At 46.3% G+C, this 16,362-nt stretch overlaps 1 protein-coding gene across 1 annotated transcript in view; it reads right to left on the bottom strand.

The window, feature by feature from the left end:
• The window catches only part of ANKRD11 (ankyrin repeat domain 11), a 65,746-nt gene extending 49,929 nt beyond the window's left edge, over positions 1–15,817 (bottom strand). Inside the window, exon 1 of the mRNA XM_089667753.1 lies at positions 15,678–15,817. Within this exon, the coding sequence (XP_089523879.1) occupies positions 15,678–15,764 (87 nt within the window). The 5' untranslated portion in view covers positions 15,765–15,817. The remainder of the gene's footprint in view (positions 1–15,677) is intronic.
• Between the last annotated feature and the right edge of the window lie 545 nt (positions 15,818–16,362).

Genomic DNA, 16,362 nt, shown 5'->3' with positions numbered 1-16,362 from the left:
GACACATAGGAGAACATGCGTTGATTCCAGTCTGTGTGTACGGACACATAGGAGAACATGCGTTGATTCCAGTCTGTGTGTACGGACACATAGGAGAACATGCGTCGATTCCGGTCCGTGTATAGGGACACATAGGAGAACATGCGTTGATTCCAGTCTGTGTGTACGGACACATGGGAGAACATGCATTGATTCCAGTCTGTGTGTACGGACACATGGGAGAACATGCATTGATTCCAGTCTGTGTGTACGGACACATAGGAGAACACGCGTGGATTCCGGTCTGTGTGTACGGACACATAGGAGAACATGCGTCGATTCCAGTCTGTGTGTACGGACACATAGGAGAACATGCGTTGATTCCAGTCTGTGTGTACGGACACATAGGAGAACATGCGTTGATTCCGGTCCGTGTGTACGGACACATGGGAGAACATGCGTTGATTCCGGTCCGTGTGTACGGACACATGGGAGAACATGCGTTGATTCCGGTCTGTGTGTACGGACACATGGGAGAACATGCGTCGATTCCGGTCTGTGTACGGACACCGAGGAGAACATGCGTTGAATCCAGTCTGTGTGTACGGACACATAGAACATGCGTCAATTCCGGTCTGTGTACGGACACCGAGGAGAACATGCGTGGATTCCGGTCTGTGTACGGACACAGGAGAACATGCGTCGATTCCGGTCTGTGTACGGACACCGAGGAGAACATGCGTGGATTCCGGTCTGTGTGTACGGACACCGAGGAGAACATGCGTTGATTCCGGTCTGTGTGTACGGACACCGAGGAGAACATGCGTGGATTCCGGTCTGTGTGTACGGACACCGAGGAGAACATGCGTTGATTCCAGTCTGTGTGTACGGACACATAGGAGAACATGCGTTGATTCCGGTCTGTGTGTACGGACACATAGGAGAACATGCGTTGATTCCGGTCTGTGTGTACGGACACATAGGAGAACATGCGTGGATTCCGGTCTGTGTGTACGGACACATAGGAGAACATGCGTGGATTCCGGTCTGTGTGTACGGACACCGAGGAGAACATGCTGGGGGGTTACTGGCTGTAGAAAAAAACATCAAAAGCAGCCGCTGTAAAAACGTCCCGTGTGCAGGAGGACTAAATGCAGGTAGAAAAGAGCACCCGGTATCCAGCAGTTGGCGGGACATCACATGTAGGCAATAATTGGGGGTGGGGGGGGGGGGGATTGGCATGCAGACAGAAGGTAGGTGCGGAATGCAGGGAAGAGTGTCTCTACTTTATTTATCCCCATACAATGTGATCCTCAATACACAAATGACTGATCAAAGAAAACAAAAACAAATAAAAAAACAACTTTTTCCCTTCTGTAGGCCAAAGTCCAATACTATTGTGAAGCCACACAAAGGGAAGTCATTGTACATGAAAGTCACCGCAGGCAAATCTGAGCAAATCAGCATTCAAATAGCTGAACTGACAACAGATTGTAATCAGATCCACAACTCAAACCAAACCTGGGGAGAAAAAAAACAAAAAGGAAACCTTATGATATAAAATGTAATGAATGAAAAATTCCAGAAAAAAAAACGGATAGGAGGATGTGAAAGGGGGAAAATGCTCAGTTTGTACTGTAGTGACACCACAGGAAGTGAGAAATCTATTGGGGGGGGGGGGGAGATTTACCCTCACTTCCTGTCCACTTAAAGTGATGTCACCAGAAGAGTTTCCAAAACAGAATCTATACTTGTACAAGTTGGCAGGAAAAAAAAAAAGTCTCTAATCTCGTCTTTGCCATGTGTGCTTACCAGGGGCAGACTGACAACTCATGGGGCCCCCGGGCAATAGGGGATCATGGGGCCCCTGTGTCCTTGCCCACACTCAAAAAAGCCTATGAAAAAGGTACCAGGGGCATCTCATGGGGCCCCCTACTGACCCCGGGCCCTCGGGCAGTGCCCGGGTTTCCCAATGGTCAGTCCGCCCCTGATGCATACATGTATGGAGATTGGAAGGTTTTCCATGTACACTCATTCATACATGAACATTGTAGTCACAGGAATACATTTACATGTGTGCATATTTTTCATATAAATGCGCCTAAACACAGACAAGTTTCTTCGGGAATGTGCGCCTGGTTCATGTTTTCTCCATCTCTGAATGCTGCACATAACACGCCAACACCCCCGTTTGTCCGCAGGACCGTCAGCCAACATTCAAATGCTTTAAAAAAAAAAAAAAAAAAAAGCCAAATGACCCCTAAAAGCAGAATTTTTTGCTTCCTAAAAATGACTAGAGTGCAATAAACACCAGAATTGGAGAACTCCAGACCACATGAGGGCCACAGCCAGGGCCGGAGCTGTATCCTCAGATTGATTATTTGGTCTCCAATTCTACACATGTATGGGGGGGGGGCTCTGATGGGGTCCCAAAGTAAGGGGGAACTTCGCTTTGCTGAACTTCTTTCTGAATCCTAACATTTCCAAAAGCAGATTGGCACTTGGTGGAGCTCAGTCATGAAGATTGGGCCCCAAAAAAGTGAAAAGTCTAAACGGGACAACGAGGAGCCTTCGCTCAGCAAACAAGGTCATAGCGGCGGGGGTCGCAGGATATACCCGGGGCCCTCAGCATGCACTTGGGCCCCATTCACACTATGACATCATGAATTGCGGGCGGAATCGCCACGATTTCAAAACACTATTTTTTAGGAAATGAATAACAGCGCGCTCGGGTGCCATTCACTTTATTGAATCGAATTTTAATGAATGTCATCGCGGCAAACTGCATCACGTGAAGCGTGTCACCCGAAAGAAATTTGGGAGATTCTTTGGGCAACGTTTGCCGCGATTTATCGCGTGGCACTGACGCACTGCATTTATAGGTGCCATCAAACAGAATGGAACCTGAACAGAATGGAACCTGAACAGAATGGAACCTGAACAGAATGGAACCTGAACAGAATGGAACCTGAACACAATGGAACCTGAACACAATGGAACCTGAACACAATGGAACCTGAACACAATGGAACCTGAACAGAATGGAACCTGAACAGAATGGAACCTGAACAGAATGGAACCTGAACAGAATGGAACCTGAACAGAATGGAACCTGAACAGAATGGAACCTGAACAGAATGGAACCTGAACAGAATGGAACCTGAACAGAATGGAACCTGAACACGCTGTTGTGCTGATTTGTTATTTTAGCAAAACTTTATGAAATCGCAGCCATTCTGCTGGAGATTCTAAACACGCCAATGTGAATGTGGCCCCGTATGGGGAGCCAGGGAGGGAACATGGAAGGGAGAAGCAGTATTTGTAGGGGGGCTCTGGCTACATTTACACAGATTAATATAGACGGGGAAAAGAAAATATTTGAATGAAAATATATATATATATCTATCTATCTCTATATATATCTATATCTCACCCCTCCACACATCTAGGATTTGTCCGGCTAGGATTCCTGACCCCCCCAACACAGAAATCTTTGGTTGGATTAATAGGTTGAAATCCTCCCCCCCCCCCATCACGCCCCTCTTCATCTGGGTGCACGATCCATGTTTTAGTCACCATGACAACCTGTGCGGCTGATTCCGCCAGTCAGCTTGAAAAGTGCTAAAATATTAAAACTGGTTTAAAGACATTAGAAATAAGTGATCTATGACCGCGCAGAGCGCCGTGCGACACATGCCCGGCCTGAGATTCCTATACAGAGTACGGGGTCCCAATTCACTGACATCGAGCTGCAGTGTGCAGTACTGAATGAAATGTTACTCTGTGCACACGCACAGGATCCCCTCTCCCCCCTGCACACGCGCCGGGGGTCCCCTCTCCCCCCCCCCCCGCACACGCGCAGGATCTACGGTGTACACTTTACTTATATTGTGCACACGGCACTAGCAATGTTTTGCAGACGACCGCCCAATTCTATCACATTCACATAATACCCTAAAGGGAAAGGGGGGGGGGGGCTGGGGGAGGGGCTTCATCCCACTTCTTTCACTTTGAGTGGATTCAGTCTCCCAGACAAGTCGAGTCGGTAAATGTCCATAATGGGGACTGACAGCAATAAAAACATGACAGGTGTTCTCCAGAGCCTCCCCCATCCTCTGCAACTCTCTACCCCAATCTATCAGACTATCGCCTACTCTGCTCACTTTTAGGCAATCTCTGAAAACCGATCTCTTCAGGGAAGCCTATCCTGCCCTCAGCTAATAATGGAATCTTCTACTCCTCCTACCAGTCCATCCCCCACAGTTACTACCTTTTGTACCACTAGCCCCTCCCTCTTAGATTGTAAGATCCCAGGATCAGGGCCCTCCTATCCCTCTTGTATTGAACTGTATATTATATAGGGAGCGCTTGTTGGAGCCCAACCTCTGTAGCTGTAAGATAAAGGTGTGAGATGGATATCAGGGATGGATGGATGGATGGATGGGAGCCGTAACACTGAGGCAGCTCTTAGAGTGGAAGCAAGGCTCTAATGCAGTAACAAGGAAGAGGAGGGCGCCGCTAAGTGCAGTACTGACAATTTATTTAGTAAATGGATAAATTGCACTTACAAGAGATATAGTTAAAAAGACTCATCGTGTGGTATAGATCCAGGTGTGGTATAGATCCAGGTGTGGTATAGATCCAGGTGTGGTATAGATCCAGGTGTGGTATAGATCCAGGTGTGGTATAGATCCAGGTGTGGTATAGATCCAGGTGTGGTATAGATCCAGGTGTGACGTCCAGCAGCAAACTGTCTATAGGATCAGGAAGTAGAGTCCAGGATGTGCATCAAAAATGAAGCTTGGAGAGCAGAGTCAGATGTAGCAGGTGAAGGGGGCGGTAACGCATTTCGGAGCGCGCTCAATAGGCTCCTTCAGACCTGAGCCCCAGTGGAACCCTGACATAGTGTGAAGGGAATAGTCAGCACTGCACTTAGAGGCGCCTTCCTCTCTTCTTATTGATCTGTATTGTTACTGTATTGTCTTTCGTTATATTGTACAGCGCTGAGCAAAGTGTTGGCGCCATAAATCCTGTATAATAATAATAATAATAATAATAATAATAATAAATGATGACGTGTTCCAATCCCTCCATATTAAACTGACACTAAATAGGTTTTGCCTTTGGTTACACTTCTCAGCATCCCCGTGTGAACCCCTCCCGGCACCCAGAACCCGTCCCGTGTGCGTGAACCCCTCCCGGCACCCAGGACCCGCCCCGTGTGCGTGAACCCCTCCCGGCACCCGGCTCATGTGCGTGAACCCCTCCTGGCACCCAAGACCCGGCTCATGTGCGAGAACCCGTCCCGGCACCCAAGACCCGGCTCATGTGCGTGAACCCGTCCCGGCACCCAAGACCCGGCTCATGTGCGTGAACCCCTCCCGGCACCCAGGAACTGGCTCGTGTGTGAACCGGACCCGGGTCGTGTGTGAACCGGACCCGGGTCGTGCGTGAACCCCTTCCGGCACGCAGGACCCGGCTCATGTGCGTGAACCCCTCCTGGCACCCAGGATCCGGCTCATGTGCGTGAACCCCTCCTGGCACCCAGGATCCGGCTCATGTGCATGAACCCCTCCCGGCACCCAAGACGCGGCTCATGTGTGTGAACCCCTCCCGGCACCCAAGACCCGGCTCATGTGTGTGAACCCCTCCCGGCACCCAAGACCCGGCTCATGTGTGTGAACCCCTCCTGGTACCCAGGATCCGGCTCATGTGTGTGAACCCCTCCTGGTACCCAGGATCCGGCTCATGTGCGTGAACCCCTCCCGGCACCCAAGACCCGGCTCATGTGTGTGAACCCCTCCCGGCACCCAAATCATCCCCACCACCTCCATAGCCCACAGTGCCGCCGCTGTTCAGGTTAACAGGCATCACATGGCACACTCCTCCACCTGATCTCACATCTGTAAAGCTCGGACTTTTTTGTTGCTCATTATGAAAAGATAATTTAACTCTCAAAATGGTTACTTAACTATTCTTTCCGATGTCATACCCTCCTCGCCCCGCCCATAATGCCCTCCGACCTTCCATCACTGCCTTCCTCTGGATCAACTGTGGGTGGAGGATTAGAACTTGTTTTTTTGTTTATGGCTGAACTGGATGGACTTGTCAGTTTTCAGCCAGACTAACTATGGAACTATTTCCCACAGATCTGCCTGTTATGCCCCCGCACCCATCTCCAGCACACGGGGGGAAATCGCTGTAAGTTATGTATGTATATCCCCCACCTATCCTAATCTGGAACACACACGCACACGCAGACACACACACACACAGACACACACACGCAGACACACACACGCAGACACACACACGCAGACACACACACGCAGACACACACACGCAGACACACACACGCTGCAGCCAAAAGAATAAATGGCGGACATTTCTAACAATTCTTCTGCTTTCACTGGAGCTTTTTAAACTTTCAGTCTGACGGCTACGAGGGACCCGAACCCCACCGAGGCTCACATTAGACCAAATCACGTAAGCCTGTTCACACTCGTGCGACCTGTCATGTGACCGTGGGGTCCAAAGTCACACCCCATGTTTCCTAATGAGTACCATTATCTCCGCGACTTGAAAGCAGTTCCTGCACTACTTTGGTTCAAGTTTCATTCGATTTGAGGGCCGTAGACTTCAATGTAAACCCTCCAGAGATGCATGAAAGTCACAACTAATTGATGTACATGCGACTTTGAAGAGCACAATCATCCTCGGTCAATGCCAAAGTCGCATCAAAGTTACTCATCCAAAGTCGCATCAAGTCGCACTGTAAAGTCGCAATGAAAATCACATGACTTTGAAGTCCCGTGTGAACGGGGCCTTAGGCTCCATGTACACTGCTGCTCCTCAACTCCATAACAGCCTGTGTGTCCATCTACCACATCGGCCTTTATTATTATTATTATTATTATTATTCAGGACTTATATTATTATTATTATACAGGATTTATATTATTATTATACAGGATTTATATTATTATTATTATACAGGACTTATATTATTATTATACAGGATTTATATTATTATTATACAGGATTTATATTATTATTATACAGGATTTATATTATTATTATTCAGGATTTATATTATTATTCAGGATTTATATTATTATTCAGGATTTATATTATTATTATTATACAGGATTTATATTATTATTCAGGATTTATATTATTATTATTATACAGGATTTATATTATTATTATTATTATTATTATTATACAGGATTTATATTATTATTATACAGGATTTATATTATTATTATACAGGATTTATATTATTATTATTGCACAGGATTTATATTATTATTATTGCACAGGATTTATATTATACAGGATTTATATTATACAGGATTTATATTATACAGGATTTATATTATTATTATTATACAGGATTTATGGCGCCGACAGTTTGCTCGGCGCTTTATATTATGGAGCGGGACAATACAGCAACAATACAGTTCAACACAAGAGGGACTAGAGGGCGCTGATCCTGGGAGCTTACAATCTAGGAGGGAGGGGCTGATCCTGGGAGCTTACAATCTAGGAGGGAGGGCCTGATCCTGGGAGCTTACAATCTAGGAGGGAGGGGCTGATCCTGGGAGCTTACAATCTAGGAGGGAGGGCCTGATCCTGGGAGCTTACAATCTAGGAGACCTTTAGCAGAGTTTAGGAGCTTCTGCATCTAGCTGAGGCTAAACCTCCCTCTTCTGAACGCAGAAAAATCGTATTCAGGAGAGGAACGTTCTGACCGCCGGCTGCAAGAAAACACAAAAGGCACCAAAACCACGGACTGCAGGTACTGCGTTATCCCGCGGCCGGTGCTCAGGGTTGGCTCATGTACACGGAGTCACTCCTCTCCATTACACAGGAGGGGCATTGCTTTCAAGATCACAGAAGCGGTGGAGGAAAAAAATGACTACGCTGTTCGAGATGTCAGTTCAGGAAGTTAGAAGTACAGAAGATTTCTGACAGTGTTAATGGGAAAATTCTGCTTTTGAAGAAAATGTACTCCTGAAAACAAACCAAGAAAATAAAAAACACCTCAAACCAAAACACAAGATAAAAAAAAAACAAAAAAAAAAACAAAAACACAGCTATAGAAAAAAAAATTAAAAACGAACCAAAAACACAGCTACAGAACAAAAAATAAACCAAAAACCAAAAACACAGCAACAGAACAAAAAACAAAAACCCAAACAAGGAAAAAGGAGCCATCATATCCAAGGAGTTATCAGCTGCATTTTATTCATCTCGATTCCAATACACAACGGCTCTGAATATTTCTTCAGCTAAAGCGGGTTTATACATTGGAGAAGTAAAGACACAAATGTGCAAATAGACAATTAAAAAGGAAAAGTTAACAAGTGAGCCCCGCCCACCTGCAGCCGAATGTTCAATGACTTTCCGATGACTCTGGCAGGGTGAGAAGGCAGAGTGCTTGTAGCATCCAGAGCTGCACCTCTTCCACATGACTTCCGGGGGGGAAGCCCGCCAGGGCAATCCTCCCACTAGAATCGCATGTCCAGGTGACACCAGAGGACAGCGCAGTACACAGGAGCCGCAGAGACCCAGCAGGATGACGTCATACAGCGGCACCACAGCTGGAGCTCCGAGTCTCCGAGGCCCCAACACGACACAAGGAACGCTGACAACGGTTTTTACAATCTCTATTACATCATGTAAATGTTTGCCAATCTGACACAGTGAGGGCCGGTTCACACTCCATGCGTTTCAGTTGCTTTTTTTCTGCATCCAAAAACGCACAGAAAGCAGGTGATCTGGTTGTCAGTGTCATCGGTCACATCAGCGCTTGCAGTTCCGGTTGCAAAGACAAAAGCTGCATTTTTCCTTAACAGAACTGTACTGGAATCCAGTAAAACGCATCAAAAACACCCCGGAACGCACATGTCCCTATCAGGGGCGGACTGACAACTCATGAAGCCCCCGGGCAATAGGGGATCATGGGGCCCCGTGTCCTCACCCACACTAAAACCACACCCAAAAAAAAGCCTATAAAAAAAGGTACTAGGGGCATTTCATGGGGCCCCCTACTGACCCCGGGCCCTCAGGCAGTGCCCGAGTGCCCTATTTAAATTTAAGAGAAAGGAGGGAAAAATAATGAACTGGAATACGTAAAAAAATGCACCAAAAACACGCATGCGGAACGCATCTGGACAGAGTTTCTATAGTGTGACCGACCCTAAACCCAATTTATCCTTTTTTGTGATCTCACATTATATTGTGACGCGACGCAGTTTCACGCGCATATCTTACCATACACACCGATATCAACCAGCCGTACGGTATTGGCCAGCACTGTGAAGCAACGTTTTTTTTTGCAATAGAATACAAAATGCAAATGTGAATGAGGCCCTCCATGCTGGTGAATCTGGTCAGGTGGGCAAACACATCGATATATTGTAGCGCTGAGCAAACTGTTGGAGTCATAAATCCTGAATAATAATAATAAATAATATCCAGTTTTAGAACAGAAGAAGCCGATGGAAATTCAGGCAAAAAAAAAAATAAAAAACACGCAACAAAGCGGGGAAATGATTCTCCATTTCAGCTCTCAGCTGCCACAATTACCTCCATGAATACCTGAATGGGCTCCCATGGAGAGGCCGGCGGGGCTCAGTTACCGCAGAAACATCAAATCCAACTTTATCAAAGAAACGACACAAAAGGTCTGCAGCAGGTCTGTGGTTACAACAAGCACCTCCTCTGATCCTGAACCTTCGGCTGTTCCTTGTAACCCGTCACATGCGGCCGCTGCAGTCAGGTTCACACTAGCGAGCATTTTATTGTGACCTGAATTGCACCGAATTGCATGCCAAGGAAATGTCATCGTTTTCATCGATGCGACTCAGATTGGTGCGATTTTGGAAAAGGTTCCCGAACTACAATTTACACGCAATTATATGGTGCGGCTGCATATTCTATGGGACTAATTCGCAGTGTAAAATGCATCAAAGTCGCATCGCAGTAGTGAGAACTGAGCCTTCGCTCAGGCTGAGATATTATTATACAGTATTTATAAAGCGCCAACAGTTTGCTCAGCGCTGTACATTACAATGGGAGACAATACAGGAGACCGTACAATACAATGCGATACACGAGGGGCTCGAGGGCCCTGATCCTGGGAGCTTACAGTCTAGGAGGGAGGGGGTAGTGGTACAGGAGGGAGTGGCTGTGGGGGATGGAGTGGTGGGAGGAGTGGAGGAGATTGGCAGTTAGCAGGGGGTGGGGTAGGCTTCCCTGAAGAGATATGCGGTGCAGTATATTGCATGTGATTTGCACAGGAACTGCACTTCGATTGCACCACACACAAATCTCATGTAATCTGCAGAGTTGTACATTGTGTATGGCTCTAATCGCACCGCACCCAAAACATGCAGGACCCTTTTTTTGGTCCGCACTAGAATCGGATCGCACGGGTATTCACATCTATGCGATCCGATTCTGCACATCGCACCGCGTTTTGCAGACCGCTTTCAGGGTGTTAACATACACACAGCGGTTCGCAGGAACGAGGTGCGAGTCTGATGCGGTGCAGAATTCACACTGAAAACACTGAATTCCGCACCTCATCAGTGTGAACCCGGCTCAAAGAAAACTAGGTGTTTGTTTTTGTTTTTATGTATCTAGTTTGCTTTGAGCCGGGTTCACACTGATGAGGTGCGGAATTCGCAGTGTTTTCTGTGCAAACCAGGGCTCAAAGCAAACGCATATATATATATACAGTTGTGTTCAAAATAATATCCGTGTGATGAAAGTGACTAAAGCTGCAAATCCTTCTAATCCTTTTATTTCCATCCACACAAATGCATTGGGAACACGACACATTCTATTCCAAATCACAACATGAAGAAAAATACATCAAATTGTGTTGTTCCTCTAAAAAAAATGGAAGAAAAGTGAATATTAGACGGTTCAAAAAAATGGCCGTGTTTGTATTCTTCTTTACAAACTCCAACATTCACTATATAAACTGAGAAATGTTTGAAGATTTTGCTTTCCTTTGAATGACTTCATGAATATTTGGTTGTAGTCGCACTGTTTCTGAGGACTGCTGTACATCTGTGTTGCATGGAGTCCCCCAACTTCTGGCCCCTGTGATCAGGTATTCCAGCCCAGGATGATTGGACCACATTCCACAGTTCTTCTCGATTTCTTGGTTTTGCCTCCGAAACGGCATTTTTGATGTCACCCACAAGTGTTCTATTGGATGAAGATCCGGGGATTGGGCTGGCCACTCCATAACGTCCATCTTGTTGGTCTGGAACCAAGATGTTGCACGTTTACTGGTGTGTTTGGGGTCGTTGTCTTGTTGGAACACCCATTTCAAGGGCATTTCCTCTTCAGCATAAGGCAGCATGACCTCATCAAGTATTCTGATGGATTCAAACTGATCCATGATCCCTGGTATGCGATAAATAGGCCCAACACCGTAGTATGAGAAACATCCCCATATCATGATGCTTGCACCACCATGCTTCACGGTCTTCACAGTGTACCGTGGCCTGAATTCAGTGTTTGGGGGTCGTCTGACAAACTGTCTCCGCCCACTAGACCCAAAAAGAACAATCTTACTTCCATCAGTCCACAAAATGTTGCCCCATTTCTCTTTAGGCCGGTCAATGCGCTCTTTGGCAGATTGTAACCTCTTCAGCACATGTCTTTTTCCCAACAGTGGGACTTTGCGGGGACTTCTTGCAGATAGCTTGGCTTCACATCGGCGTCTTCTAATTGTAACAGTCCTCACAGGGAACGTCACACCTTCTTTCATCTTCCTGGAGCTGATTGTTGGCTGAGTCCTCACAGGGAACGTCACACCTTCTTTCATCTTCCTGGAGCCGATTGTTGGCCGAGTCCTCACAGGGAACGTCACACCTTCTTTCATCTTCCTGGAGCTGATTGTTGGCTGAGTCCGCGCCATGTTGGCTATTCTTCTATCCATTCCAATGGTAGTTTTTCGCTTTCTTCCGCGTCTTTCAGGTTTTGGTTGCCATTTTAAAGCATTTGCCATCATTTTAGCTGAGCAGCCGATCATTTTCTGCACTTCTTTATATGTTTTCCCCTCTCCAATCAACTTTTTTATCAAGGTACGCTGTTCTTCTGAACAATGTCTGGAACGAGCCATTTTCCTCAGAATTTCAGAGAGAAATGCGCTGTAACCGGCATGTCCAACATTTGCTGCCTTCCTTCCTTAAATAAGGGCAATCATTGCCACCTGTTTATCAAAGAATGAATGACGTCACTAATAGAACTCCACACTGCTATTATTGTGAACACGCCCCTTTCAATGAGCGATTCAATGACACAGAATCAGCAGCATGCATGTCATGACTGTTGGGTCTGTTGGATTTCTATGACTCTACTACACCTGCTAGGAAATTATTTGCCATGTAGAAATATCATTTCCACCAAAAACAGTGATTGATCCGGTTAGTGATGTCTGACGGCTATTATTTTCAACACAAATATATATATATATATATATATACACACACACATATATACACACATATACACACATATATATCTATCTATCTCAAAAACAAAACAAGATTCTTAAACTGAGACATCTTACAAGCAACCAAGAAAGTCCAGGGAATTTCAGATGTGATCACTCCATAGGTTCTCCAATGCAGGCCAGAGAAAAGGCAGGATTGTGCATCAGCAGCTAGCAGGGCATGCTGGGAATTGTAGTTCCAGAACCAGCAGCTGCAAATTGCCTCTGGATCTAACAAGGTGCCAACCAAGAACAGAGTCAAACACAATCTGAAAGTGTCAAAGCCCTGCAACACGAAATGCATGCGATTTCCCATCAGAGGACGCCTGAATGAAAGTATTTATAGCCTACATTTCCCTGTAGATTAGGATAGAATAGGGAAGGATTAGAACTGTCAGGTCTTGCTGCCATCCAGGGCTCAGTGATAGAGATTCCTCCTCCGCCCCGGGGAGAGGAAGTGAGGAATCGCTCAAACAGCAACACATACCAAGTATAAAAACAAAAAAACAAAAACCACAACCCTTCCAAACACTCTCCAAAACAAACGTTTTGCCTAACTTTTTTCAGATGCCGTAGCTCGCTAGATTTCTCACAAGTATATTTGTATGTATAGAATGCGATGCACTGCAATTAAACCACAAAAGCAAAACAAAACAAGTGTCCAAATTAAAAAGTCTAAATTAAAAAAAAAAAAAAAAAAAAAAAAAAGTGTTGAAAGATGAGAATTGAGCCCAGATTCACACAGATTTGACTTTGCACCAGTTTCTGTGCGATTTGCGCACAGCATCATAATCGCACCCCGTTCATGCGAACCACTGTGGGTGTGTATTTTAAGTTAAACACCCTGAAATCAGTTTGCAAAACACAGTGCGATGTGCAGAATCAGATCACACCCATATGATCATATTCTAGTGCGTGAAAAAAAAAAAAAAGGGGTCCTGCACCATTCTGGAGCGGATGTGTTGAGAATTGAGTCATACAAAATGTACAGCTCAAATTTCACCACAGAAATCGCATGTGATTTCTCAGGAATGCAGTGCGGTTCATGTGCATAGCACATGCGATGTGCTGCACCGCATCAGTGTGAACCCGTGCTCAATCTTCAATAAAACTTCTGGTTCATTTCTGGTAAAACATGACGACATCACAACAGGCTCCACCCTACGCGTTTCATCATAAACGCCCCAAGGATATCTGACGAAACGCGTAGGGTGGAGTGTTATGACATACTCACGGCTTACTGGAAGTGAAACAGACATTTTTAGATTGGGTGATTATAGACAGCGCAGTTCATCTTGCTTTGTCTGTAAATGCAATGTTAGTAGCTTTAGCCCGGGTTCACGCTGATGCGGTGCAGAAATCGCAGCGTCTTGTGTGAATTCCGAACCGCATCAGAATCACACCCTGTTCATGCGAACAGCTGTGGGTGTATGTTAACACCCTGAAAGCGGTTGGCAAAAAGCGGTGCGATGTGCAGAATCGGTGTGAATACCCATGCGATCCGATTTTAGTGCGGACCCGAAAAAGGTTCCAGTGTGTTTCTGGTGCGGTGCAATTAGAGCCAAAATGTACAGCTCGCATGTGATTTGCAGGGAATGCGGTGCGGTTCCTGTGCGAATCACATGCGATATACCGCACATATACGAACCCGGGCTGAATAAATGTTTTTCACACTATGTGGAGTATGTGATGTTTACTGGCATTCACCCGCATGCATGGATCCTTGGCTGGGGGGTGAAAGTTGTGGCGACCACTTCTATAGGGGGAGAGATTTGAGGGCCGGGAATGAGGATCCAGATGCAACCTCAAAGCGTTGTTTTAGCGCGTTCGGTAGCAGATTTGAGTGGATGGTGGTGGCGGCACGGAGAAGTAGTTATATATTGAAGATTGAATTCTTTTCTTGCAACACTTTATTTTGGACACATTGATATTTTCGTGGTGTATACATATCGTTCGCGGTGAACAATCTCGCGCTGTGCTGGCAGCTCATACATTTTCGTATCCTACGAGCGCAGTTACTACTTTGGTTCTTTGTATCTGCATTCAATATATATTGGTACTACGAGCCTTTTTAGGCCGGGTTCACATACATGCGGTGCGGTATATCGCATGTGATTCGCACAGGAGCCGCACCGCATTCCTCTGCAGATCACATGTGATTTGTGTGCGGTGCGATCGGAGTCGTACATTGTGTATGGCTCTAATCGCACCAAATAGGCGCAGGACCCTTTTTTTGGGTCCGCACTAGAATCGGATCGCACGGGTATTCACACCTTTGTGATCCGATTCTGCACATCACACCGATTTCAGGGTGTTCGCATACACACCCGCATCCTTTTTTTTTTATTTAGCTATGTGTTTCTTGTTATGACCATAACCTACCACCAAACAGCAACCCAAAATAAATTCTCCAGCTCTTGACGATCGCAGCGATACCATATATGTGTATGTTATTTGTTGTTTGTACCCGGAGTACAGCCCAGAAACCATAGTGCACATTTTGTTTTTGTTTTTTTTTTTTTTACCTAAAACACACTAACACTAACTGACACTGACATTAACACTAACTGACACTGATACCAATTTTTTTTTAAATCTTGACCCTGACCTAAACACTAACCCTGGCACTGAACTAGATCAAACCTTGATCTAGGTATTTTTTTTTATTTTTTATTTTTTTAATATTTATTTATTTCTCTTTTTTTTTTACAAACTTTTTTTTTTTCTTCTCTCTGACAGGAGTTTGAGAGATACAATGTATCTCTCTTCTCCATTCATAGAGAGAGAGAGAAAAAAAACAAGGGGGCCGGGCTGCACAGTGACTGATCACTGTGATAGCCAATCAGAGGCTATCACAGCGATCATGTGACCCGGGACCCGGTGCTCTCAGTGACACCGCGGTCTCGGTGCTGGGAGCACGCTGAGGGGCGCGCTCCCAACACAAAGACAGGTACGCAAAAGCAAAGCCCAGGTCCGTGAGGCCGCATATTTGTGTTACGTCGGCGTCAAGGGGTTAAAGAGCCCCATCATGGGGAAAGTCGCATGTACAGGAGAGATGTACTGAAATACTCCAACAGCCACTCACAGACTAGATTGACACATTTTCATTGGAAAGCCTTCAGACGGCAGAACCCCGAGCAGACCGAACCATAGATCAGCACAGGCCGCCATACTGTACCTTTTTCCCGGTTTGTTTCTCCACCATGTCGTAGCTTAGAGAGAATTCTTCTGGCTGTGGTGTTTTAGAACACCCACCCTTGGGCATCGTTTTGCCTTCCCTACTTGACCTTCATTTACTCCCCTATCGCTTCGTCATCAACAGTCTAAAAAGAGAAGAAAAAAAAACACGGAATTATTAAAAAACATAAATAGTTCCCATTACAAGTAACAAGAATGTGACAAGTTATTAGCATTGATCTCATTCTGGTGTAGAATTCCAGAAGCCGCATTGATTGCGTCACGTCAGGAACCAGCCTTCTGCTAACTCAGACCACACATTGAAAGATCTGGCACTAGGAAAGCACAAACAAGGAAGGCTGAAGGAATAGAAACCGCACCAAGGGGAGGGCAAGAGGGCGGGGAGAGCAAAGGGCGGGAGGGCAAGAGGGCGGGAGGGCAAGAGGGCGAAAGGGCAAGAGGGCGGGAGGGCAAGAGGGCGGGAGGGCAAGAGGGCGGGAGGGCAAGAGGGCGGGAGGGCAAGAGGGCGGGAGGGCAAGAGGGCGGGAGGGCAAGAGGGCGGGAGGGCAAGAGGGCGGGAGGGCAAGAGGGCGGGAGGGCAAGAGGGCGGGAGGGCAAGAGGGCGGGAGGGCAAGAGGGCGGGAGGGCAAGAGGGCGGGAGGGCAAGAGGGCGGGAGGGCAAGAGG

The sequence above is a fragment of the Staurois parvus genome, unplaced genomic scaffold, assembly GCF_062004578.1.
Source record: "Staurois parvus isolate SC_StPar_1 unplaced genomic scaffold, SC_StPar_1.0 ptg003552l, whole genome shotgun sequence".
NCBI classification, from domain to species: Eukaryota; Metazoa; Chordata; class Amphibia; order Anura; family Ranidae; genus Staurois; species Staurois parvus.
This window is presented reverse-complemented; position numbering and strand designations above follow the sequence as displayed.